This window comes from Emiliania huxleyi, assembly GCF_000372725.1.
Source record: "Emiliania huxleyi CCMP1516 unplaced genomic scaffold EMIHUscaffold_5, whole genome shotgun sequence".
Classification (NCBI taxonomy): Eukaryota; Haptophyta; order Isochrysidales; family Noelaerhabdaceae; genus Emiliania; species Emiliania huxleyi.
Window position 1 is genome coordinate 198422 of NW_005198244.1, and position 24346 is coordinate 222767.

General features: G+C 65.8%; 5 protein-coding genes across 5 annotated transcripts in view; all 5 read left to right on the plus strand.

The window, feature by feature from the left end:
* The window catches only part of EMIHUDRAFT_196898 (hypothetical protein), a gene marked incomplete at both ends in the record, with an annotated part of 1754 nt that extends 799 nt beyond the window's left edge, over positions 1–955 (plus strand). The window contains 2 exons of the mRNA XM_005766895.1: positions 167–493; positions 860–955. Of these exons, the coding sequence (XP_005766952.1) occupies positions 167–493; positions 860–955 (423 nt within the window). The remainder of the gene's footprint in view (positions 1–166; positions 494–859) is intronic.
* A 9460-nt stretch (positions 956–10415) lies between these two features.
* EMIHUDRAFT_196904 (hypothetical protein) lies at positions 10416–11777 on the plus strand (the record flags this gene model as incomplete). Its single annotated transcript, XM_005766896.1, has 1 exon — positions 10416–11777. The coding sequence occupies one exon, from the start codon at positions 10416–10418 to the stop codon at positions 11775–11777; it is 1362 nt and encodes a 453-aa protein (XP_005766953.1).
* Positions 11778–12177: 400 nt separating this feature from the next.
* On the plus strand, positions 12178–13788 carry EMIHUDRAFT_196905 (hypothetical protein; the record flags this gene model as incomplete). The annotated part of the gene is made up of 2 exons (XM_005766897.1): positions 12178–12689; positions 12894–13788. 2 exons carry the CDS (start codon positions 12178–12180, stop codon positions 13786–13788), a joined length of 1407 nt encoding a protein of 468 aa, XP_005766954.1.
* A 319-nt stretch (positions 13789–14107) lies between these two features.
* On the plus strand, positions 14108–15858 carry EMIHUDRAFT_432478 (hypothetical protein). The gene is made up of 2 exons (XM_005766898.1): positions 14108–15080; positions 15155–15858. Exons 1-2 carry the CDS (start codon positions 14172–14174, stop codon positions 15650–15652), a joined length of 1407 nt encoding a protein of 468 aa, XP_005766955.1. The 5' UTR covers positions 14108–14171; the 3' UTR covers positions 15653–15858.
* Positions 15859–19534: 3676 nt separating this feature from the next.
* On the plus strand, positions 19535–23796 carry EMIHUDRAFT_432479 (hypothetical protein). Its single transcript, XM_005766899.1, has 21 exons — positions 19535–19889; positions 19961–20088; positions 20255–20312; positions 20386–20439; positions 20612–20640; positions 20714–20782; positions 20967–21090; positions 21166–21198; positions 21349–21419; positions 21572–21620; positions 21698–21775; positions 21908–21967; positions 22040–22167; positions 22238–22325; positions 22489–22539; positions 22610–22727; positions 22801–22865; positions 23013–23080; positions 23155–23230; positions 23308–23436; positions 23516–23796. Exons 1-21 carry the CDS (start codon positions 19545–19547, stop codon positions 23600–23602), a joined length of 1908 nt encoding a protein of 635 aa, XP_005766956.1. The 5' UTR covers positions 19535–19544; the 3' UTR covers positions 23603–23796.
* Positions 23797–24346: the final 550 nt, after the last annotated feature.

Below are 24346 nucleotides of genomic sequence, written 5' to 3' on the forward strand. Positions count from 1 at the left end.
GGCGGGGGCAGCTGGTGCGGGGCAGGAGGCGGAGGCGGAGGAGGCCAGGGAGGCGGCGGAGGAGGAGGTGGCAGGGACGGGCGAGGCGGGGGAGGAGGCGGGCGTGGGAGGGTTCGATCACTTGCATGGCGCCGATCACTCCCGCGGCGCAACAGCGCGCGGAGAGGCGGCGGCAGAGAGCGGCGACTTCAGCGCCGCCATCGAGCACTTCCGGGCCGCGATCGCCGCCACGCCGACCGCCGCCCGTCCGCGCGACTTGCTGGCGCAGTGCTTGCTCGAGGTGGGCGACGACGCCGGCGCGTGCGATGCCGCAGCGTGCGCCGTCGCCCTCGCCCCTGCCTGGGCGGCCGCGCGGCTGACGCTCGGCCGCGCCTCGCTCAACGCGGGCCGGTACGCGGACGCCGTCTCACACTTTCGCGTTGCGCTCGAGCCGCGGGAGCAGGGCGTGGCCGCGGCGCTGCGGCTGGCGGCGTCAGACGACGACACTCTCGGCGTGCGTTGCGGGAAGCGGAGCTGCGGGGCGAGGGGCGGGGGCGGCGGCGGCGGCGGCGGGGATGGCGGAGGCGGAGGCAGCGGGGATGGCGGAGGGGATGGCGGTGGTAGCGGCGGCGGCGGCGGAGGGGAAGGCGGAGGCGGTGGCGGCGGCCCCGTCCCCGCCTCCGATGATGGTTTCTTTCTCCCCCCCTTCTTCTTCCCTGGCAGCGGCGGCCGGTGTGGCGACAAGGAGTGCGGCGAGTGCGGCGACGGCGTTGGCGTTGGCGGCGGCGGCGGCGGCGGCGGAGGAGGAGGAGGAAGAGAGCTTGACAGGCTCACTGGCCTCGTCGCCTCTGATGGCGACCTCGAGACCTCGCTAGACGAGGCCGACGTCGACCAGCTTCGCGAGGACCTGGAGGCGGCGGAGGCGCTGCTGCTCCGGCAGGACGAGAGGAGGCCGGCGGTCGACGGCGTGCCGTGAACAGCGTCTCTTCACACCTCTAGCTGTGAGCAGGACGAGAAGAGGCTGGCGGTCAACGGCGTCGAGATGACCGTCACTCAGTGGCGCTTCCCTCCCCGCCGCGGCGCGGGCGCGGGCGCCGCCGGCCGCAGCGGGACGTCGGGCATGGTGTGGGAGTGCGGCGTCGTGCTCGCAAAGTACCTCGAGTCCGCGCGGCCAGCGGCGCTGCGGGTTGCGATCGCGGAGCACAAGGTGGTCGTTGAGCTCGGGGCCGGCACTGGCGTCGCCGGCCTCGCAGCGGCGGCGCTCGGTGCGAGGGTCGTCCTCACCGACGTGCGCGCCGCGCTGCCGCTGCTCGACGCGAACGCGCGCGCCAACGCGGGGGCGGTGGAGGCGGCGGGAGGGAGGGTGGAGGCGGCAGAGTTGGAGTGGGAGGCGGCGGCGGACGCGGCGGCTGAGGAGGAGGGGGTGGGGTCGGCGGAGGCGGAGGCTGCGGCGGTGGGGTCTGCGGTGGGGTCGGCGCGTTTGCCCGCCCCTCCGGCGCAGGTCGGCCTCCTCCTCGCCGCTGACGTCGCCTACCAGAGAGAGGGGCGAGGCTTGTCCGCTCTCTGCAGCACCGTGCGCCGGCTGGCGGCGGGCGGCGGTGCGCTGTTGCTCGCTCACAAGTGCCGCCACCCGGAGCTGGACGCGGCGCTGCTGCAACAGATGCGCGACGAGGGCGGCATGGCGCTCGAGGAGGTGCCGCGCTCGCACCACCATCCCGACTTCCGCTCGCTCTCCATCCGGCTCTACATCGGGTCGCCAGCCTCAGCCTGCGGGGGAAGCTTCGCCGGGCGCGAGGGCGGCGCGGCGTCGGGCGGCTCGGGAGCAGGCATCAGCGGGGGTGAAAAAAAAAATTGCTAGCTCAAAAAACCGGCACACCAATCTCCCTTCCTCTCTCGATCCTCTCTTGGAGCTCCAGAGTCCACACCCCCCTGCCCCGGGATCGCGTACAAGCTATGGCTACCGTAGGCCACACTAGCGTCGCTGGGGGTTCCCTGCCCTAGATGGGAAGCTGGCCGCTGATCCGAAGACCGACTGCACCAGGGCGCCTAGATATACTCGAGGTGAGCGAGGGTGAAGTTACGCCTTAAATGCCGGCCTCTCTACTGTGGACCTTACTCCGAGCTCGTTGGCTCCTCCTATTCCCCCACCCCCCCTCCCCCCCCACTCTCTCCGAGCAAGGGCGTGCGCTACGTCCCCAAGGGGGGGGGGACGTGGGGGGGAGGTGTGGCGCTTAGGTTGTGGCGTTTGGGTTGTTGTGGGGCACCCAAACGGTTTCGGTTTTCCTCCTTGGTGCCCCGAGTAGAGCGCGATCTCCCCTGGAGTCTGTCGCGCCCGTTCTGTCTAAGCTCGAGGTTCAACCTTCCAGTTGATCCTTATCGGACTGGTGAGGTCTGCCTAGCCGTCGTAGTGTAGTGCCTGGGGTGCGTCTGCGTCGGTGCTACACACACTCGGCAGGACGCTGCTCTAGGTCGTTGCTGCTGGTCGTCGCTGTTTGTCAAGGTGATAGATCGTTTCTCTTTTGTGTCAACAAAATGACTCTCACAGTGACTTTTCTTTGTGTGGCCAAAAACATGTCCGAGATAAACCCGAACCCGGGCCTTTAGACAGAATGTTGGTCCCCGAACCACTAGACCATGAGCCTTACTTTGCTATCTCGCCATACATTTTCTTCAGCTTTTCTAGTATGATCTCGCCGTGGCATCGGCGCGGGGCGCAAGCGCAGACCAGTCCTATGGCTTGGCCATTGATCATGTGGGTAAGCATCTTGGAGAGTGTCTCTTGTCGCTTGTCCGGCGTGACTAGTGCCGATGATGTATGGACTAGGAGTGGCGGATTGTGGTCTGCTGCTATAAACGGGATTAGGTGGCTCGGAAGAGGGTGGCGCTTGTGTAGCAGCATCACTAGGCCCTATGCGTTGTCGGCGGAGGTGGAGCCGCGTCGCTTCGCGTAGGCCTTCTCGTTTTCCTCCCGCTCTCGCTTCCGCTGCTCTCGCGCTTCGACGAGGCGGTTGCGCAGGGCTGCCGTCTCCTCCGCGGACTTGTTTGCGGTCGAGGGGCCGGGTGGGGGGCCGCTGAGCGAGCGGCAGTCGCACCAAACTCGGCTCAAGTCCCCCACCAGCCCTTGTTGCTGCAGCTGCGTGATGTGGTGCGCGACGACGCCGTTGAACCTCGCGAATGGAGGCAGCTTGAGGCACCTATATTCCAGAGTGGTTTTCTTTTTCTGTGATTTCTTTTGTGCGGTCTGCTGCGACTCGTGCTTGGAGCAGAAGATGGACTCGCGGCGGGAGAAGAGGTCAAACTGCCAGGAGCGGCCGTCCTTGTCCGCCACGTGGATGCGGCCGTCCGCCTTGGTGATCGCGGGAAGGCCCTTGGGGTTGTGGATGAGGACGTCGTGCAGGGCGTCGAATTGGACCTGTTTGGTGGATTGGTGGAGCAGTCAAGGGCGGGAGGAAGGGTGGGGAAGAAGGGGGGGTCTGTGCCTTGGTGTGGCACCCGAACAGCTTGGTGCCCGGGGCCGCGCCGTCGAGGCCCTTCGAGTACGGCATCATGATGCGGCCCGAGGCGAAGCAGACTTCCTGAATCGCGATCACGAGGGGGCGCGCCCAGACGTGCATGGGGACGTCGGGCGGGGGGGGCGGCGTGGGTGTGAAGCCCAAGAGCGTGTTGCTCGCCGCCGAGTGGCTCTCGTCGTGCTGCCACGCCATCGCGGGCTTGCCTCGGATGCCGGAAATGGGCTCGATGCGGATGGCCGCGCCGGAGGTCGTCTGGCAGTCCGCGCGTGGCTTGATCATGCAGATGGAGTGCTGCATCGGGGGGGGGGGAAGGGGGGATTCTGTCTTTGGTCGGTAGGGAAGAGTTGTGGGTGGGCCGCTATAGGGCCTTCGACTCGTCGTCCCGCTTGACCGTGATGTCAACATAGAAGCTCATCGCAGTGATGTTGAACGAGAATCCCTCGAAGGCCTTTTGGACCGCCTTCCGGACATCGATCTCGAGGGTCGTCCCCCGCGGCGCCTGGAAGAGGTTGCGCATGGTGCGCGTCATCTCGGCCTCGTCCACAGACTCGGCGAGGAGGGTCGACTGCGGCATAATCTCGACGCGGAAGTGGACCTTGTTCTTGTCCTTGGATTTGGTGACCTCCTTGGTCTTCTCCTTTAGCGCCATGGTGAGGTCGACCACGTTCATCGTGATCTTGGCGCCGGGGGGTATGTTACACCGGTCGCCTGTGAGGGTCGTAGGACGGAGGGGGGGGGGGGGGGTGAGGGATATTTCTTTATTTAGGCAGGGGAGGGGTTTCTTCTCCGCACCGTCGAGGTAGGTGGCGACGAAGCCGTCGCTGATGGGCAGTGGGATGCCCGGCGTCGCAAAGCGGGTCAGCATCGCGTCGAAGTCGACCATTTCGTCCGAGCTTGAGAGGTAGTAGGTGTTGCGGTTTTGGTGCAAGTTGAATTTTGCCCCCTCGTACTCCATGTCGAGCGTCATGCACTCCACAACGGTCCCCACGTGGGTGTTGTTCATGTGGGTCGTCTCGATCATCAGCGCCTTTTCCACGTACGGGAGGGACTCGCCCATCGCAGCCTGCATTCCCTATGGCAGAAATTCGCGGCTATATGAGCAGCTGTAGAGGTGGTTGTGCATGAGTTGGGTTCTATCGGTTCGAGGGGCTCTTGTTTTGTGGGGAGTCTCGGGTTCGGGTTGTGGGTGTCCTTCGCGGAGCGAACGCGTAGCGCGCGAGCGCACGCGCGTGCGTGTGCGGAGCGCGTGCCGTGCAGCAAGCGAGCGAGCGCAGCGCAGCGTCAGCGTCAGCGTCAGCTTCTGCGCTGCGCTGCGTCGCGAGTGCGCGCGTCGGATTTTGTGCTATGCTCTGTCGCGTGTGGTTGGTGGGCGCGTGTTCGCTCGTTTTGGCGCTGTTCTGAGTGCAGGTTTGGTCTCTGTGAGTGGCTGTGTATCAGTGTTTTGTCGACGCTTGTTGGGGCAGGCCGGGGGAGTGGCGGCGCGCGCCATAAAGGTGCCTGCCGGTTGAGGCGGTGGTGCCGGTTCGATCCGCACGCGCTTGCTCGGGGACTCGCTCCGGGAGTCGCTCATCGGCTGGTGGTTTAGGGCGACTAGACTTCGCACTGGCGCCGGAGGCCCCAGATATGAAGAAAAGTGCATCAGCGGGGGTGAGCGGCGCCGCCGCGACGCCGCCGTGATGGATGAGTGCTGGATAGAGGTCAGGTGTAGCGCGGGGAAAGAAACTTAGGCCTCGCTGTTACGAACCCTGTGGAGCTTTTGCAAGCTGCTTCTCCGCTCATGGGCGCCGAGTACTCATCACGGCCGACGTTGCCCGAGGGCGGGGTATGCCTTGCCATCGAGCATGACACCGCCGGATGCGGGCCCTGCGGACGCCGGCAGTGGAGCGACGGGCCCCGACCCGCTTGGCTCAGCATGCGGGACGGCGACTGGGCCGCCTTCAGCAGCGAGGTGGGGCAGCTCGTCCGCTCGTACGCGCCGGAAGGCTGGGGGCACGTCTTCATGCTCGTCGGCTTCCTGGTCGGTCTTTTTGTCTTCCACCCCTCCCTCGGCATCGTCCGCACACTCGACTTTGAGCTCTCCGCCTCCATCGGGCTGATGATGTTCTGCATGATCGGCGGTCTCTTTGCGATGCTCGCAGTCTCGATCGGCGGCCGCAGGTACAACGAGCGCGTCGACGAGAAGATCGACGCTGTCTGCCGCGCCGCCGCCGCCCGCGCCAACGGCGGCGCCATCACTTTTGTGCGGCTCTGGACTGCGCCGTGCAAGCCCAAGGGCGCACGCACCTTCCGTGCCGTGTACGTGTACCCTCTGGTGCCGCCCGGCGGTGCGCGCAGCTCCCAGGGCGTCGGCCGTTTCGCCGCCGCCGCCGGCTACCCCACACCGGTGCCGGCGGCGCCTCCTCTGACTCCTCGCCTCCCATGCGGTGAACAGCGCCTCGCCACCGCCCGCCCCTGTGCGCACAGGTCGCCACTGCCACCTGCTCGTGTGTGCCCGTCGCCAGCGCGATCCCGTCCGCCTCCTCCGTCTCCGTCGCCTCCGCGTCGGCCTCGGCGAGCGGTGACGTCGCGCACGGAGAGCGAGTGTCCGCCGGCCTCACCGGGGAGAGCAAGGTCGTGGGGGTGGTCGGCGCAGCGCCACTCGCTTTGCGGATGGGGTGTCTTCACACTTGCAGCTGTGAGCAGGTCGTGGTTGTCGACGCGGTGCCGATCCCGTAGCCTTTGCCCCGAACAGCCCCCAGGTGCCGGGGATCGCGCTGCTTGTCCCTGTCCGGCATGTTTCCTCTAGTCGACGCCGCTGGCGGGTCGGGGCGCGAGCCGACGCGCCGTGGCGGAGTGGATGGCTTGGGCAGAGGTGGCGAGCGGAGGCGTAGCGCACCCAGCTGATGGCGCGCTCGCCAAGGCGTCTCTGTCCCGACACGCCAGCGCGCATGCACGCGCGCCCATAGACAGATGGTACGGGGCCCATCTCTAGTCAGGAGGCCCCCCATTCCGCCAGCATTCCTCCATTCGTCTCTTACACCACCGCCGTTGATTGTACACGTACACAAGTTGACTTGCGTCTTTTCCACTTCCGCTCTGTGTCTCTGTTTTTTGTAATGTCTCTAGTGACGCCAAGAAACGATAGGCCGGGAACGTTGGGAGCTGGGCTTGGCCGAGTCCCGAGACCCGAGTGTGGAGACTGGAGTGACGAGAGGAGCTCCGGGGACGGGACACGGACAGGCGAGGCACAGCACGCAACAGCCGTCTCCCTCTCCATGGGCTGCGCGCGGAGCCGAGACCGAGAACGAGAGGAAGGCGAATACGTGCACATGCGGAGAGAGCACGGGACTGGCGCGCACTGGCACTAACTGTGCATGTGTGCAAGGAAAGAAAGTACCCCTCGTGGGGGAGGTGGAGGGAGGCGGAGGCGTGGGCGGGAGGTGGAAGGCGGCGGCGGCGTGAACGGCGGCGGCGGCGGTGGAGAGAAGGTGGAGGCTGGCGGCGGCTTGGGCGAGGTGGAGGGCGGCTTCGGCGTGAGGGCGGCGGCGGCGGTGGGGAGAAGGTGGAGGCTGGCGGCGGCGTGGGCGAGGTGGAGGGCGGCGGCGGCGTGAGCGGCGGCGGCGGCGGTGTGGTGGAGGCGGAGGGCGGCGGCGGCGTGAGCGGCGGCGGCGGCGGTGTGGGGGAGGTGGAGGGCGGAGGGGGCGTGGGTGGGCGAGGTGGAGGGCGGCGGCGGCGTGAGCGGCGGCGGTGGCGGTGTGGGGAGGGTGGAGCTGGCGGATAGGTAGGTAGGTTTGCGTGTCCATTTTTCGAATTAGATCTAAGGGTTGGGAATGAAGAAAAGCCACTTCATTAGCCCGGGAGGGGGGGGGGGGGTACTCCCTTAATGTGGGTAAACCATAGTAGCGTGCACGCTACTATGAACAGAGAAGCCCATAAAAGTCGCCGCGGCAGTCCACGACGAGCCAGCCTGCTGCCGGCTCGCACGGCAGCCTCTTCCTCTCGACCAGCCTCAACTTCCGTACAGTCAACATTTTGTCGCTGCGTGCTCGTGGCGAGCTGTGGCGGCGGTCGAAGTTGGCCCAGATTCGACGACGAGCGCCGGACGATAGTAGTGTCTCTGTTCGCCCTGTGCATGTCAGGCCAGGCTGCAGCAGGGCACTACCATCGTGCTGCCCTGTTGCAGCCTGACTTTTCCCACTGTGCACAGTCGCCAGAGCACCACCACCGCCCGGCATCGTGTCACGGCGAGCTCCTTCTGCGCCCGCTCGCGAGGCTCTCGCGCTGGCACACTTTGGACATCTTCTGCTCGCGTTCGGCGAGCTCTTCTCCGCACTCCTGCCACGGCGCCGTCACCAGACACCTTCTGGCCGGCCTGAGCCGCGCGGGGTCGCCGGCGGGGGCAACGCGTCGACCTCTCTCTCTGGTGCACCACGGGCCGCGACGGCTGCTGGCAGCAGGCGTGAGGAGGCAGTGTGCCGGCACAGTCGAGCCGGAGCATCGGGTTCTTGATGCTTGTGGGGTCAAGTTTGACCTTATGTGGTATAATATGCAACAATAATGCTCTGTTATCTCCCGGCTTTTTGAGATATGATCCCTCAAAGTCGAATTATGGTTTACTGGTGACCATAGTAGTGTCTGGCCTGTTTGCGTTTCTTCAAACGAATCCTTCAAAGTCTCGACAATCACCAAGCTGCTTATGTGGCACCGCAGAGGCTCCCTTGGGGATGCTTGAGGCCACCCCAACCACTCACGAAGCCGTACGTGGACGAATTCAAATCTACTTTTATGGTTTACCTACATTAAGGGAGTAAACTGTGGATGGATGTTCGTTCGCCGACAACTAGCTTGGGCACGCGCCTCCGACTGCTTTTTGCGCAGCACATGCCTCCCTGCAAAGTGCACGTCTTTAGACCCGCGCACAAGACGTCGGCCAAGACTCGGACCGAAGCGTACGCTGACCAATACGACGTCTTCTCGCGAATTGCTCCGCGCGTCAACTCGACCCCGCGATCCAAAGCCGCGTGGATTCTCTTTGGGGCGGACATCACCTTTCGGGACAGATATCGATACGATGCCATGCGAGAGCTGACACAGCTGGCAGCAAATTCCACGCTGCCGGTCGTCGCCTCGTACTTCTTCATAGACTCGCGGGTGCGCTCCGCTTCGGCAGTCCACTTCCCGCGCTCCGTCTACTTCTTCTCAGAGATGGGGGGAGGCGGGCGAGAGATCGTTGTGCCATTCGCGCTGACTATCGGAGGTAAGCTGGATAGTCTCGCGCCCCCCGTCGCCTGGGCGAAACGGCGCACCGCCCTCTTCGTCGGCCACGTCCCGCAGCTAGACATCTCAACCACCCGCTGGCGCATCTGGCGGCAGCTCTACAACCGCTCCGATGCGACGGTCGCCTCGCCCGACGTCTGGACGCTGGGCAGCGGGCTCGAGTGCGCGCGCAACGGAACGTGGCGGGAGCACTGCATCCGGCTAAGGGGTGCACAGTATCTGAACTGCAACGCAAGACCCAGATCGTCGGGGAAGTGCCGAGCGACGATGGGAGAGCCGGGGTTCCGACGCGATTTCATGGCTGCCGGGAAGGCCATCTTCTCGTCGAGGCTCGGCCGGGAGGAGTACCTCCGCGCGGGAATGGACCACAAGTTCTGCATCGTGGCCGCGGGGGACTATCGCAACACGGGCAAGTACGTGGAGGCGATCCTCTTTGCGTCGCGCGGCGGCTGTGTGCCGATCTTCGTCTCCCTGTCGCGGCACAGCCTCGCGTTTGGCAGCGCCATCGACTACGACCGGGTCGCTCTGTGGAGCAGCGCATCGAGCATTGGCTCGAACCTCGACCTGTGGAGGCGATGGAGCGCGGAGCAGGTGCAGCCCATGATGGCGTACGCGCGAAAGGTGGGCCAGTTCCTCGACTACGACGCCGCAGGCGTGGAGCAGACGTTGCGGGAGGTGTGCAGGCGAGTCAGGGGTCCGTCGGGCTGAAGATGGCTGCTGCTTAGAGTCCGTGCTATGATCCAACGTCGTCTCTTTCTCTGATACAGTATTCCTCATCTCCCGGCCCCGCGTTCCCGCCGCGAGCGCGACTCTTCGACACTGAGCTGACACAAGCTGCCGAGCCCAAATCACTGTGAGAGTCGTGACTTCTTGTTGGTTTTGAAAACTCTCTCTCTCTGAGCTGTACCATCACGAGCGACCATCACTTCCACTCGACCCCTTCCCCCGGCGTGCCGGCGACGGCGACGCAAGCACCACAAACCGTGCACACGACACTCCGTCGACAGTGTCTTCCCCCGCGAAGCGGTAGAAATCGCAGAGCCTGCGAACGAGCTCGAGTTTGTTTCACAACGACTTTTCCGACACGATGGCCGGGCGGGGCCTAAATAAATAAATAAAACGGACACACCAAACAAGGGTTGGGAGAAGGACAGGGTCCCCACCTGCACGAGCAGGATCTTGTAAGGACGATCAGGGACACAGGGGAACGGGAGCGGGGAGCGCATCACGACACGGAGGGGGGCTGGGCAGGGTTCACCCACACACGACAGGGTCCCACGGATTCCCCTCTCGTATAGGACAAAGTTGCACCCGGCGGCACGGAGGCAGGCGCGGGCCTCCTCCTGGTTGCGCTCTCCTAGTTCTCCTGCTCCTGACAAGGAACAGCGACAGGTTCGCAGCACGGTGGACTCCCTATTCCACTGGCGATCTCTCTCGACTAGCGACCATCCTCCGGATTTTGGGCGGGGCTGGTGCTGGCGGCAGGCGTCTTTCTTTTTCAGAGAGAGGCTTGTGAAGAATTCTTTTTCTGGTGTGCCGGTGATAGTACTAGCACGCGCCAGTTCGCACCTGTGTCGAGCCTGTGTGCTAAAGAAAGAAAGAAAACAGACAACCCAAGGGAGGGATGGGCTGTGAGAGAGAGTTATCTTTTTAAATTCTTTTTCTGAAATGGCCGCCCAGCGCCTGGAGTGCCCCGTCTGCCTTGAGGTGCAGGACGGGCAGCAGCACCAGTGCCGGGAGGGCCACGTCTTCTGCGCCTCCTGCGACTCCAACCTGCGAGCCCCGCGCCGCTGCCCCGAGTGCCGCATGGCTCTCGGACCGCTGAGCCAGGCAATTCGATCCCGAAGCCACGAGGAGCGGATCGCGGCGCTGCCGGCGGCGTGTTCGCACTGCGGGCTGGCGACGACGCGCGGCGATGTCGCCGCCCACGAGCAAGGCTGCCCGCAGCGGCCGCGAGCGTGTTCCGCGGCGGAGGCTGGCTGCGCGTGGTCGGGGCTGCTGGCAGACAAGGCGGCGCACGAGGCGACGTGCCCCTTCGCGGTGTGCCAGCGCATGATGGCGCCGCTGCAGACCGAGGTGGCGGAACTGCGGGCGGAGAACTCACAGCTGCGGTCGCGCATGGTGGCGCTGGAGGCGGGCGAGGCGGGCGAGGGCGGCGAGGAGGGAGGGCGGCGGGTGCGGCAGCGCGTTGGCGCCGCGCCGCAGGACGCGCCGCCGAGCAATGCGGAGGTACGGGCGATGGACGTTGCGGCGGCGGCGGCGGTGCTGCGGGCGCATGTGTCGGTCAGCCGCGTCGCTGTTGCGGCGTGCATGCGCTTGGCGAATCTGTGCATGGAGCAGAACGAGCAACTGGCGGCGGAGGCGGGCGCGATCGAGGCGATTGTGGCAGCGATGCAGGCTCACCCGCAGGAGGCGGAAGTGCAGGAGGAAGGCTGCGGGGCGCTGACCAACGTGTGCTTCGGCAACGACGCCGCAGGGCGCGCACGCAGCCAGCGCGCAGCAGACGCGGGCGCGATCGAGGCGGCGGTGGCGGCGATGCAGGCTCACCCGCAGGTGGCGGAGGTGCAGGAGGAAGGCTGCCAGGCGCTGGCTAGCGTGTGCTACGGCAACGAGACCGCGGGGCTCGCACGCAAGCAGCGCGCAGCAGCCGCGGGCGCGATCGAGGCGGTGGTGGCGGCGATGCAGGCTCACCCGCAGGAGGCGGAAGTGCAGGAGGACGGCTGCGGGGCACTTGCCAACGCGTGCTCCGGCGACGACGCCGCAAGGCTCGCACGCATACAGCGCGCAGCCGACGCGGGCGCGATCGAGGTGTTAGTGGCGGCGATGCAGGCTCACCCGCAGGAGGCGGAGGTGCAACAGCTAGGCTGTGTGGCGCTGGTCAACGTGTGCTCCGGCACCGACGCCGCGGGGCGCATACAGCGCGCAGCAGGCGCGGGCGCGATTGAGGCGGTTGCGGCGGCGATGCAGGCTCACCCGCAGGTGGCGGGCGTGCAGGCGCAAGGACAGCGCTTGCGCGATCTGCTTGCCTGAGAGGGCCGTGACGACTCTCTCAAAGCCGTTGTAGTCGAGAGAGCGGCGAGGCTTGTTTTGTTGTTGCGCAGGGGGCCTAGATGGCCTACGGCCGTTACGGATCCGCGTGCCTCCCCTCTTGCTTTACTTCGGCCAGTCGTGATCGCGCATAATTTTTCTTGGCAGACAAGGGATTCCCCTCTCGTATAAGACAAAGTTGCACCCGGCGGCACGGAGGCAGGCGCGGGCCTCCTCCTGGTTGCGCTCTCCTAGTTCTCCTGCTCCTGACAAAAGGGACAGCGACAGGTTCGCAGCACGGTGGACTCCCTATTCCACTGGCGATCTCTCTCGACGAGCGACACCCTCCGGATTTTGGGCGGGGCCTGCTGATGGCCCGTCTTTCTTTTTTCTGAGTCAAGAAATGGCCGCCCAGCGCCTGGAGTGCCCCGTCTGCCTTGAGGTGCAGGACGGGCAGCAGCACCAGTGCCGGGAGGGCCACGTCTTCTGCGCCTCCTGCGACTCCAGCCTGCGAGCCCCGCGCCGCTGCCCCGAGTGCCGCATGGCTCTCGGACCGCTGAGCCAGGCAATTCGATCCCGAAGCCACGAGGAGCGGATCGCGGCGCTGCCGGCGGCGTGTTCGCACTGCGGGCTGGCGACGACGCGCGGCGAAGTCGCCGCCCACGAGCACGACTGCCCGCAGCGGCCGCGCGCGTGTTCCGCGGCGGAGGCTGGCTGCGCGTGGTCGGGGCTGCTGGCAGACAAGGCGGCGCACGAGGCGACGTGCCCCTTCGCGGTGTGCCAGCGCATGATGGCGCCGCTACAGAGCGAGGTGGCGGAACTGCGGGCGGAGAACGAGCGGGTGCAGGCTCAGTTGGCGCCGCTGCGAGCCCAAGTGGCGGCACAAGGCGCTGAGAACGAGCGGCTGCAGGCCCAGTTGGCAGCGCAGGGCGCGGAGAACTCGCAGCTGCAGTCGCGCGTGGCGGCGCTGGAGGCGGGCGAGAGCGGCGAGGAGGGAGGGCGGCGGGTGCGGCAGCGCGTTGGCGCCGCGCCGCACGACGCGCCGCCGAGCAATGCGGCGGTGTGGGCGATGGACGTGGCGGCGGCGGCGGCGGTGCTGCGCGTGCACGTGTCGGTCAGCCGCGTCGCTGTTACGGCGTGCATGCGTTTGGCTAATCTGTGCATTGAGGTGCAGAACAGGCAACTTGCGGCGGGCGCGGACGCAGTCGAGGCAATAGTGGCGGCGTTGCAGGCTCACCCGCAGGTGGCGGGGGTGCAACAGCAAGGCTGTGCGGCGCTGGGCAACGTGTGCTTCGGCACCGACGCCGCGGGGCTCGCACGCAAGCAGCGCGCAACAGAGGCGGGCGCGATCGAGGCGGCAGTGGCGGCGATGCAGGCTCACCCGCAGGTGGCGGGGGTGCAGGCGGAAGGCTGTGCGGCGCTGGTCAACGTGTGCTGCGGCACCGACGCCGCAAGGCTCGCACGCAGCCAGCGCGCAGCCGACGCGGGCGCGATCGAGGTGGTAGTGGCGGCGATGCAGGCTCACCCGCAGGTGGCGGAGGTGCAACAGCATGGCTGTGCGGCGCTGGGCAACGTGTGCTGCGGCACCGACGCCGCAGGGCTCGCACGCAGGCAGCGCGCAGCAGACGCGGGCGCGATCGAGGCGGTGGTGGCGGCGCTGCAGGCTCACCCGCAGGTGGCGGGCGTGCAGAGGCAAGGCTGCAGGGCGCTGGCCAACGTGTGCTCCGGCACCGACGCCGCAAGGCTCGCACGCAGCCAGCGCGCAGCCGACGCGGGCGCGATCGAGGTGGTAGTGGCGGCGCTGCAGGCTCACCCGCAGGTGGCGGGCTTGCAACAGCATGGCTGTGCGGCGCTGGGCAACGTGTGCTGCGGCACCGACGCCGTGGGTCTCGCACGCAAGCAGCGCGCAGCAGGCGCGGGCGCGATTGAGGCGGCTGGTGCGGCGATGCAGGCTCACCCGCAGGTGGCGGGCGTGCAGGCGCAAGGACAGCGCTTGAGCGATCTGCTTGCCTGAGAGGGCCGTGACTCTACTCTCAAAGCCGTTGTAGTCGAGAGAGCGGCGAGGCTTGTTTTGTTGTTGCGCAGGGGGCCTAGATGGCCTACGGCCGTTACGGATCCGCGTGCCTCCCCTCTTGCTTTACTTCGGCCAGCCCGCGAAGTTTTTCTTTGAGAGAGGCTTGTCGTCAGACGTGGAGACGCGAGGGTTGCCCCCCCTTGCCCCACCACCTCGTGTGTGTGGAGAAGTTTACCTTACCTTACCTTACCTTTTATCTTAAGAATTCTTTGAGGCGAAAAGCGGTCGCAAAATCGACCGCACGCTGCTCGCTTTCTGCCCAAGACGCGCTCGGCGGCGGCGGCCGGCTGCTCTCACTTCGCAGTGGCTCTCACACAGTGAGTATGGGCCTACTCACCCGCGTCCTCCCGACGTTCCTCAAGCCCGCTCCCGACCCAAGCCCAGAGGCCGCCGAAGGGCCGGTGAGGGATCGCCTCTCGTTCCAGTACGCCGCCACAGAGCTGCCGTCGCCCAGGCCGTCGCCGCGAGGTGCAAAGGAGGCCCCGGTCGGTGGTGCACTTGCCGAGACGCTGGGCAACGCCACTCGCCACGGCATCGCACCCGGCCCGGACGGGCGCTCGCTCGCCAAGATCAACCAGGACCGCGGTGTCGTGCACTACCCGTTCAACGGCTCGTGCAACGAGGCGCTGCTGTGCGTCTTTGACGGGCACGGCGGCAGCGGCGAGAAGGTTGCCGAATTCTGCATGCGAGCCATCCCCGAGCTGCTCCAGCAGAACGGCCTTGAGCTCCGTGCGAGCCCTTCCGAGCAGCTTTCTAACACGGTGTGCGAGGCCGACCGAGCCGTCTTGGCTCACCGCGGGGGCGAGTTTGCACGGATGTGCGGATGCACATCGATAATCGTCTACATGCAGGGGGCAACCGTCTGGACGGCATGCTCTGGCGACTCGAGAGCTGTGCTCGGCTACGTGCGCGACGGAGCGATCCGGGCGCGGGATCTCTCGGTCGACTGCAAGCCGGACTCGCCCGAAGAGTACGAGCGCATCGTCGGCGCGGGCGGGGTCGTCTCGGGCGCGAGCGGCGCCTCGCCCGCGCGAGTGTGGGCCGACGGGCGCGTGGGCTTGGCGATGTCCCGCTCCATCGGCGACGGCGAGTGCAAGCGCTTTGGCGTCATCCCCGACCCCGAGATCAAGCGGTTCGATCTCGGCGCCGCGCCCGCCAACGAGCCAGAGGCCGACGGCGACCGCTTCATCATCGTCGCGTCCGACGGGGTGTGGGAGTTCATCGACTCGCAGGCAGACCGGCCCACTGCACGCGGACACACGCCCAGCCCTTCCCTCACCGCCGCGCCCTCCCGCCTCCTCCTCAGGAGGCTTGCGAGATCGTGGCGTCCGCGCCGGCGTCAGCGGCCGAGGGGTGCGCCAAGCTCGTGCACGAGGCGGCCGCGCGGTGGAAGCAGGAGGAGGGCAACTACCGCGACGACATCACCGCGATCGTCGCGCGGCTGCCCTTCACCTTTGGCTCTGCCACCGTCGACGCGCAGCAGGAGCCGGCCCTCGCCGACGTGGGCTCCTACTACATCAACCTCGGCGCGCGGGGGATCTCCAAGTTTGGGCGCGAGCCCGCGACCGTGATGAAGCGAAAGTCACGCGCGGAGGACCCGGCGGAGGAGAGCAACCGCGACTCGACGCCAGACAGCCCCGTCGCGGCGGACGGGTCGGACTTCGCCAAGAGGCGGCTCTCGGTCGCGTCTCCCGTCGTCGGCGACTTTGGAGCCGAGCTCTCGGACAGCTTCCGTTCCCTCGGAGGTTGGGAGGCTGGCACCGAGGTGGCGTCCGAACCGTCGGAGTCGTCCGACTTGGAGTAGCGGGCGGCAGATCACGACTTCACGAGCCGTCGCTCTCAAAGAATAACGCTTTGGACGTACACGTTGCTCGGTTCCGCCGCTCGCACGCCGCGGTTTTGTCATGTGTGATCTGTGATCTGTAAGGGTCCGCCCGCAGGCGCATTTTGTATACCGAGGCGGTGCCCGGTGCCGAACCTGTCGGACCTTAAGACAGCATTTTGTATAGTAGATCCCTGGGCGAGGGTGGTGGCGTCCCGCCGTCGGGTCATGTGTGTAAGTGTATGATTTAATATGGTTCACTGACCTGCTCGATCGAAAGAAAGAAAACAAGCAGCTCAAAGGGAGGGATCATTCTACTCGATCGCGCAAGACACGCAGGGCCGGCTGTTTTTTGTACGCCCGTGGCGCGTGGCGCCTGCGGAGGGCCTTTGTCGTTTTCTCTTTTTTTGAGCTAGCCCTCGATCTTATGAAACAAACGCAAAAAAGAAACAAAATACGCAACGCAGGGGAGGGATGGGAGGACGGCACGCCGCCACCACAGAGGTCTCAATCGTGGTCTGTACTGCTACGCATATGCACAGAGGCCCATATGCATACGCATCACATTACGCCCTCTCGGGAATACGTAAACTCGGTGCGTGTACGTCACTTGCCAGTCCAAATGCGTCGCATTACGCAGCCCGTCGAACGCCTCCCCCTTCAAAAATAAATAGAAAACGTCAATACATACACGTAATCATCGCGTGCGTGACGGTGCGATGGCCCTGTGGTTGCCTCATACGTACCACGTGTCACGTATACGGATTATGGATCTCCGCCGGTGCGCCGCGGCCCGCGGAGGGCGGGGCGTCTTCGACGTATCACGTATCCGCATTACGCATACGTCCTTTTCACCGCAAAGCTTTGCCCCGGGGACGGTGCAATGGCCCGCGCGGCGGGTGCCTTAGGTACCACGTCTCACGTTTCCGGATTATGTATCTCGCCCCGCGCGCCCCAGAGCCCCCCCCCCCCCCTTACGTATCACGCATATGCATTACGCATTACGTATTTTTCATCCTTCGTAGTCCAAGGCAACCCTAGCCAACTTACGGCAGCCCGAGCGGCAGCGCCAGTGCGCGCACATAAAGGGGGGTGGGTGGGGGGTTAGGGGGTGGCTGTCGAGGGCTATGCCCGAGTCTGTTGTTACCAGCGCACATACAACCCTAGCCAACTTATGGCAGCCCGAGCGGCAGCGCCAGTGCGCGCACATAAAGGGGGGTGGGTGGGGGGTTAGGGGGTGGCTGTCGAGGGCTATGCCCGAGTCTGTTGTTACCAGCGCACATACAACCCTAGCCAACTTATGGCAGCCCGAGCGGCAGCGCCAGTGCGCGCACATAAGGGGGGGGGGGAGGGGGGTTAGGGGGTGGCTGTCGAGGGCTATGCCCGAGTCTGTTGTTACCAGCGCACATACAACCCCAGCCAACTTATGGCAGCCCTAGCGGCAGCGCCAGTGCGCGCACATAAAGGGGGTTGGGGGGGGGATGCGTAATACGTATGCGTAATACGTGGTGCGTAAGCCCTCTCCGACACCTTGGGCGTGCAAATGCGTAATACGTATGCGTAATGCGTGAGGCGTAACCCCCGTCGGCCGCCACTTCTCACTCGAATCCGGAATGCGTGTGCGTAGTACGTGGTGCGTAGGCCCTCTCCGACACCTTGGGCGTGCGAATGCGTAAAACGTATGCGTAATACGTGAGGCGTAACCCCCGTCGGCCACCACTTCTCACTCGAATCCGGAATGCGTGTGCGTAGTACGTGGTGCGTAGGCCCTCTCCGACACCTTGGGCGTGCGAATGCGTAAAACGTATGCGTAATACGTGAGGCGTAACCCCCGTCAGCCACCACTTCTCACTCGAATCCGGAATGCGTGTGCGTAGTACGTGGTGCGTAGGCCCTCTCCGACACCTTGGGCGTGCGAATGCGTAAAACGTATGCGTAATACGTGAGGCGTAACCCCCGTCGGCCACCACTTCTCACTCGAATCCGGAATGCGTGTGCGTAGTACGTGGTGCGTAGGCCCTCTCCGACACCTTGGGCGTGCGAATGCGTAAAACCGTGAGGCGTAACCCCCGTCGGCCACCACTTCTCACTCGAATCCGGAATGCGTGTGCGTAGTACGTGGGGCGTAGCGCGCCTTGAGAGGCACACCCCGATCGGCCGAAGGTGGATGCAGAAGACAGATTCGTAATACGCAAGACATTTGTAGCTCCCTCAGGCGCCACTTGGCTCGGGCACGACACCGAAATACGCGACGTCTGGCCGACGCACTATGGATCGCGGGCGCGTATTTACATAACATGGCCGATCTGTGCATTCTGGGCGACTACATATGCGTAGCAGTACAGACCACCTCCCAGAGGTCTCTCTCTCTCTCAGAGGTCATCATGGCCACAAAGGAAAAGGAGGGACTCGATCCGTCACGTTTCATCACGCTCACCTGATGACGTCTCATTTACGATCCTTCATTTTTAAATGGTTTACAATTGTAACAAACGCAAGTTGATCGACGCGGATTTACAAAATGAACTCGGGGGCACAGGACGCGGTACAAACGGGGTACACCAAAAGGCACGGGCTGCCTGCACGGCGTTCACTCGAACGCCATGCACATGGCGCGGAGCAGCCCCGGGTTGGTGTCGAACCCGAGCGGGTCCTCCTCCCAATCCCGGCGCCCACCCTCCGCGTCGTCCTGCTCATCGTGCGCGTCGAGCACCCTGCCAAGGCACAGGATCGTCCCCTTGGGAACGCCTGCCCCTCGCGCGCGCGGGAACTCTCCCTCCCTGCACCGCCATCACGAACTTCTCGCGCGCCCACTTGCCGCCACGGCGGCAGTGCTGGGGCGCGCGCTCGCGCAGCTCCTCGTAGAGCTCCTCGGCCCTCGCCACCTCCGCCGCCCAGCCCTTCGCCGACGGCTGAGCCGACCCTGAGCGTCTTGAACACCGGCGGCGGCGCCGGCGATGGCGCCACCTCCGGCTCGCCCGCCGCCTCTGCAGCGCGCCGCCCCCTCACTGATTTTTCTTGTTTTTCGAAGCCGCTGCTCGACGCTCGACGCGCTCGCTGCGGTATCGGCTATCTCGCTATCGCTCTCTCCCGTTACCGGGGCATGATGCACTCTCCCCGCTCCCACCAGCGCTCGCACCCGTCGGAGTGGTCACCGGCGGACGTGGAGGCGACCGAGCACTGGATTGTTGCGGTCGACGCCGTCCGTGCCGACCGCGAGCAGCACCCCGCCAACGGCGTTCCACCAGAGTGCACCCTCGGCGCCGCGTGCGCTGCCGCGCCGGCGCTCGCGCGCTCGCTCGCGCTGGTGTGCCACCACGGGCTGCACGGGCTACTGATGCAGTGGGCCTTCTCCGAGGCGAGCGAGCGGCTGCAGCAGCGGGCGGTGCCTCGGTTCTGGGAGCAGTACCGGCAGCTGGTCCGGTCGCAAGCCTCCGTCTCCGCCGACGACCGCGGGGCGGTGAAGGCGGCGCAGCGGCGGGGTGTCCGCGCGCTGCTCGACGCCGCGAGCGAGCTCCTTCAGGCAGCAGAGGCGGAGCTCAGTGCGCTGTCCTTTCTTGAGGGCAAGGCGTGGCCCGGCGGCGACGCGACAGCCGGCGGCGGCGGCGGCGGCCTCTCGCCTCATCCGAGGCAGCCCGAGGTGGAGGCGGAGCTGGTGGTGTGGCTTGGCGCGAGCGTGCGAGAGGAGCTGCTGACCTCGCTGCAGACGCTCGTGCTGACGGCGGCGCCGCACAGCGACGCGCTGCACCTCTGGCTCGTGATCGCGTGGAGGCGCTTGTTCGTCGATGGGACGCGCAAAGGGTGCAGCGGCGTCGAGGAGGAGGAGGAGGAGGAGGAGGAGGAGGAGGAGGAGGAGGAGGAGCTTGACGATCCGATGGAGAGCGGCGGAGAGCCGATGGACACGGACGACGAGGATGGCGGCGGCGGCGGCGGGTTGCGCGCTCTGTGGGGAGGAGGGCCGGCCCCAGTGCAGCTGCGGCGGCTGAGCGAGGCGCTGCGAGGGCTGCGCTGGATGCCGCTGGCGGAGGCGTCGGTGTCGGCGATGCTTCAGGCGCACCTGCGGCTCTCCCTGCGCGAGCGATGCGCCGGCAGGTTCGAGTCGTGTGTGATGGAGCGGCAGCTCGACTGGATCGACGCCTCGGTGCTGCCCTGGGTGTCTGCGGCGCTCGAGTCCGGCGCGGACCAGTGGCGAGCGCGCGATTTGCTGACGGCGGCGTCGGTGCCGCTGGAGCAGTGGCGCGAGGGCACCGAGCGAGCCGGTGCGTGAGTGCGCGTGTGTTGTGGCCTCAGGCGCCGCTGAAGCAGTGGCGCGCGCGGCTGCGTTTCTTCTTCATGCAGTCCCTCGCGGGCATGCGGATCGCGGAGCTCTTCGACATTCTGGTCGACTTCCCGGACTCGACGCCAGCGCTGGACGACCTGCACGCCCTCCTCCTGCGCACCCCTCCCCCCTCCTCCCCCCTCCATGTTGAGATGAGGGACTGCTTTGCGCTGCAGGCGGCCGCCTGCCTCGTGCGCACCCCCGGAGCCACCCTTGTGTGTTTAAGTGCCTCCCCCCCCCCCCCCCCTCTCCCCCCCCCCCGGCAGGCACGCTTGCCTGCACCACACGCACCAGCACGCAGACATCGTGCAGGGGCTCGGCGAGGCGCTCGGGCGCTCGGCTGCTCGAGCCGGCTCACTCGGCTAGTCGCCGTCATCTGCTCTCTCCATCTGCGAAGGCGCTCGAAAAGCGGCTGCTCAAGCCGGGTGCCGAGACGCACCAGATTTTAGAGGCGTGCGTGGGCAAACAGAGCCCCCAGACCCCCACCTCCAAGCGTCCGAGACGACTCCCTACCAGAGCACGCTGATGCTCACTCAGCATGCGTCGTATGCACGGCAGCGCTGAGAGCCCACCTCCAACGCACGTGGCATGTTTGATCACAACGTCCTGCCATCACGCCGCAGGTCTACATTGGCATGATCCGCGCGCTCCGGCGGCTCGTCTCGCCCTGCTTCTCGCCCACCACCCGCACCACTCACTCTTGGCTTGCCGCTTTTCTTTCCTAGGCGGCTAGACCCGTCCGGCCTCACGCTGGACGCCGTCTCGGAGCGCGTGCGCGCCTACCTCAAGCTTAGGCGCCGAGCTCGAGTCGAGATCACTCACCACGCTGAGGCCCTGCACTGCCGAGCAGATCGTCACACCTCGGCCGCACCTCGGCCGCACCTCGGCTGCACCTCGGCCGCACTTCGGCCGCACCTCGGCTGCATCTCGGCCGCACCTCGGCCGCACCTCGGCCGCACCTCGGCCGCACCTCGGTAGGCCCGACACTGTCAAGCAGATCGTCACCACGCTGACCGACCCCGACTCGTCGGACTTGCTCGAGCCGGTCGGAGGCGGCGCGGCGGCAGAGGTTGTGCAGGAGGCGGCGGCCGACGGCGACATGGCGCCCGACCCGGACGAGAGCCGGCGCAGGGACTTTCTAGGGACCTTCTAGGAACTTTCTAGGAACCTTCTATAGGCGCCCGATCCGGACGAGAGCCGCGGCGACGAGGCCGCCAAGAGAAAAGAAGAGCGGCGTCAAGCGTGTCACTTGCTCACTGTATCATGAGGAGGTCGTTGCGCTAGGCCGCCATGCTCAAGTGGGAGCCGGAGCAGGAGCCTTCTAGGAGCCTTCTAGGAACCTTCTAGGAACCTTCTCTAGGCCGCCATGCTCAAGTGGGAGCCGGAGCCTGTCACCGCCGACGGAGCCTCCTCGGGCGGCGCGGCGGCGCGGCGCGCGCCGCTGTGCTGCCCCCCCCGTTGGTCTTCACACCTCGGCGTGTGTGAACGGCGCCTCTCCACACATCTCCACGCATCAGGCGCGCGCCAGACGTCCGGGTGTGGAACCTTCTCGAAGCTTCTGAGGAACCTTCTGTACACATCAGGCGCGCGCCAGACGTCCTCGCGATCCTCGTGCAGATCTACGGCTCCAAGGCACCCTTAATTATGAACTGAGAATGAGCCATTGATCACTACGACTTGATCGTTGATCATTGCGGACGGCTCGACAGGCGACGTTCGTCAACGAGTTCCGCAAGATGCTGTCCGAGAAGCTGCTCGCGTCTGCGTCGCACGACACAGAGAAGGAGGTGCAACACGCACGTGCACATGCACATGCTACATGCGCATGCACATGCACATACATGTACATGTGGAGCTCCTCAGAGAAGCGGCGGCAGGTAGCCTCGCCCTCACTGACTCCGTGCCGGTGCTACGGGAAGGTGCGCAATCTCGAGCTCCTCAAGAAGCGGTTCGGGGACGCCGCGCTCTCGGCGTGCGAGGCCATGCTCCCCTGACGTGGCCGAGTCGCGCCGCGAATCAACAATCAACCATTCATCATTCATCAATCAAAGGTCATGCTCACCGACGTGGCCGAGTCGCGCCGCATTTCGCGCTCGATCCAGCAGCACTTCGGAGGCGTCTCTGGCGGAGGCGAGGGCGCCACGCTGATCGACGCGACCGTCGTCTCGCGCCTGTGCTGGCCAGACTTGCCTGCCGAGACCGCCCCGCTGCGGGGAGCGGCGCCTCTTCACACCCCTCGCTGTGAACAGGCCGAGCCTGCCCACGGACACTTTCACGCTGCCCGCCGGCGTGAAGAAGGAGATGGCGCGCTTCGAGAAGCAGTTCGCACACATCAAGGCGTCGAGATCGACCTGAGATCGACCCTAGATCGACCGAGATCGGCCGAGATTGGCCGACGTCACCCGAGGTCGCCCGAGATCACCCGAGATCACCCGAGGTCACCCGAGGTCGCCCGAGGTCACCCGAGGTCGCCCGAGATCACCCGAGGCTGGCTTGGCAGGCGCCGCGCAAGCTCGTGTGGAAGCCGTCCCTCGGAACCGTCACCCTCGACGTCATCTTTCCCCGACGGCAGCGCGTGCGAGCTGTCCGCCTCGTCTCTGCACAGCCGGGCGCGTGCATAGGTCACTTTCCCCGACGGCAGCGTCGGAGACGTGCAGTGCAAGCCGCTGCAAGCGACGATCCTGCTCCGGTTCGGCGCGCAGCAGAGATGGGCGCTGGCGGATTTGGCGTCCGAGCTCGGCGTCGCTGCCGCCACGCAAGACGCGTCTCCCCCGCAGCCTTGTTTGACGCTCGGCGCGGTTTCTTCTTCTAGGCATCGCCACCGACGTGGTTCGCAAGAACCTCTCGATCTGGCTCAACCGCGGCTTCATCTCCGAGGCGCAATCTCGGCGCAATCTCGGCGAGATCTCGGCGAGAGATCCCTCCCGATGCCGCCGCTTCCCTCCTTCCCACCCGCGGCGTCGAGACGAGTCGGCGGCAGTCGGCGAGCTCTGCCTTGGCTCACCCCTCGACTGCCTTGCTCAGGTGCGCGACGCGGGCGGCGGCGCAGTCTTCGAGGCGGCGACTTCTCTCGGCGCTGGCGACGAGTCGAGGCACCACACGCGGGCGAGAGGAGGGACGGGACTGCCCGAGTGGCCCGAGTGGACCCGTGTGTGGCGTGCGGCAGGCACGACGCGGGCGAGGACGAGGACGGCGACGCGGTGGCCAGCTTGGCGGAGGAGCAGCGCATCGCCGAGATGAAGGTGCGCGAGCGGGGCAGCGCGTCGTGTTGTCCGGTTCGGCATAGACTCACTCACTCCGGTGGTTTGGGTTGACGCAGGTGTACGAGCAGTACGTGATCGGCATGCTGACCAACCTCGAGTCCCTGCCCGTGCAGCGGATCCACAACATGCTCAAGATGTTTGTGCCCGCGAGCGGCGGCGACCGAGGCTACGATTGCTCCGAGCAGGCGCTGCGCCGCTTCGGCCGCACCGCCCGAGCGAGACGCGATACCCTGCCGAGCGTGTGCCGCGGTTGCCTGCCACTAGGAGCTGCAGCGCTTCCTGATGCACATGGTCGAGGAGGCCAAGCTCGAGCACTCGGCGGGCCAGTACCGCATCGCCGGCCGGCACTGAGCTGCTGCAAGCGGGAGCATCGAGGCGGTCGTTTGGCCGTCGCGGCGTCGCCGCGTACGTTCGACGGCCCTGGAATCGGCCTGGCGATCGGAGGGGCTGCTGCCGGGTAAGGCGGTGAGCATGGTGCGGCCGCGGGAACTGTCGCACAGCACACGTCGCCTTCGTAGGACGTAGCTTGATCCATTCTCGCTCGAAGCACAAGCACGAAAAAAAATAGAGCAGTCATCTCCAGGGAGAGATGGGCGACGCACACGAACACAGAGAGGGACAGTGCGCAACCCCGCCCCGCTCGCAGGGCGTGCATCACACAGGTGGACTGTGTGACTCCATGACCATGTGCGAGCTTGCCAGGTTGTCGCCAGGTTTATTTTAATAGTAGTCCGAGGGCCCTCCAACTGAGAATCGTGCTTTTTGGGGTTAGGGATGAAGGCGAAGGACCGATCGTTACGGTGAAGGACCGCAGGTTAGGGACCGATCGCCGCCGCTCACGCCAGCGGACGATCGTCGTCAGTGATGTTAGCTACGCCACCGTCTACCTCGTGCGACATGCGCTCGCCGGCATCGAGCGAGCAACGTGTTCGACCGACCGGCTTGCTGTGCGGACGGCTTCTTGTGGCTCTCGTCGAGAGCATTTTGCGGCCCGGCGGGTGGGAGAACACATGTGTCGTTTGATGTGTCACTGTGTACGTCATGTCAGTCTTGATAACAAGTACGGTCGATCCGTCAAAGGGATACACTCGTCAC

Bases quoted from the DNA above. Each gene is read 5' to 3' on its own strand.
- EMIHUDRAFT_432478 (XM_005766898.1), top strand. From the start codon at position 14,172: ATGGGCCTACTCACCCGCGTCCTCCCGACGTTCCTCAAGCCCGCTCCC. The intron at 15,081-15,154 runs GCAGACCGGCCC...CCTCCTCCTCAG, and splicing joins GGGAGTTCATCGACTCGCAG to GAGGCTTGCGAGATCGTGGC.
- EMIHUDRAFT_432479 (XM_005766899.1), top strand. From the start codon at position 19,545: ATGGAGAGCGGCGGAGAGCCGATGGACACGGACGACGAGGATGGCGGC. The intron at 22,728-22,800 runs GCGTCGCTGCCG...TTCTTCTTCTAG, and splicing joins GGATTTGGCGTCCGAGCTCG to GCATCGCCACCGACGTGGTT. The intron at 22,866-23,012 runs GCGCAATCTCGG...TGCCTTGCTCAG, and splicing joins ACCGCGGCTTCATCTCCGAG to GTGCGCGACGCGGGCGGCGG.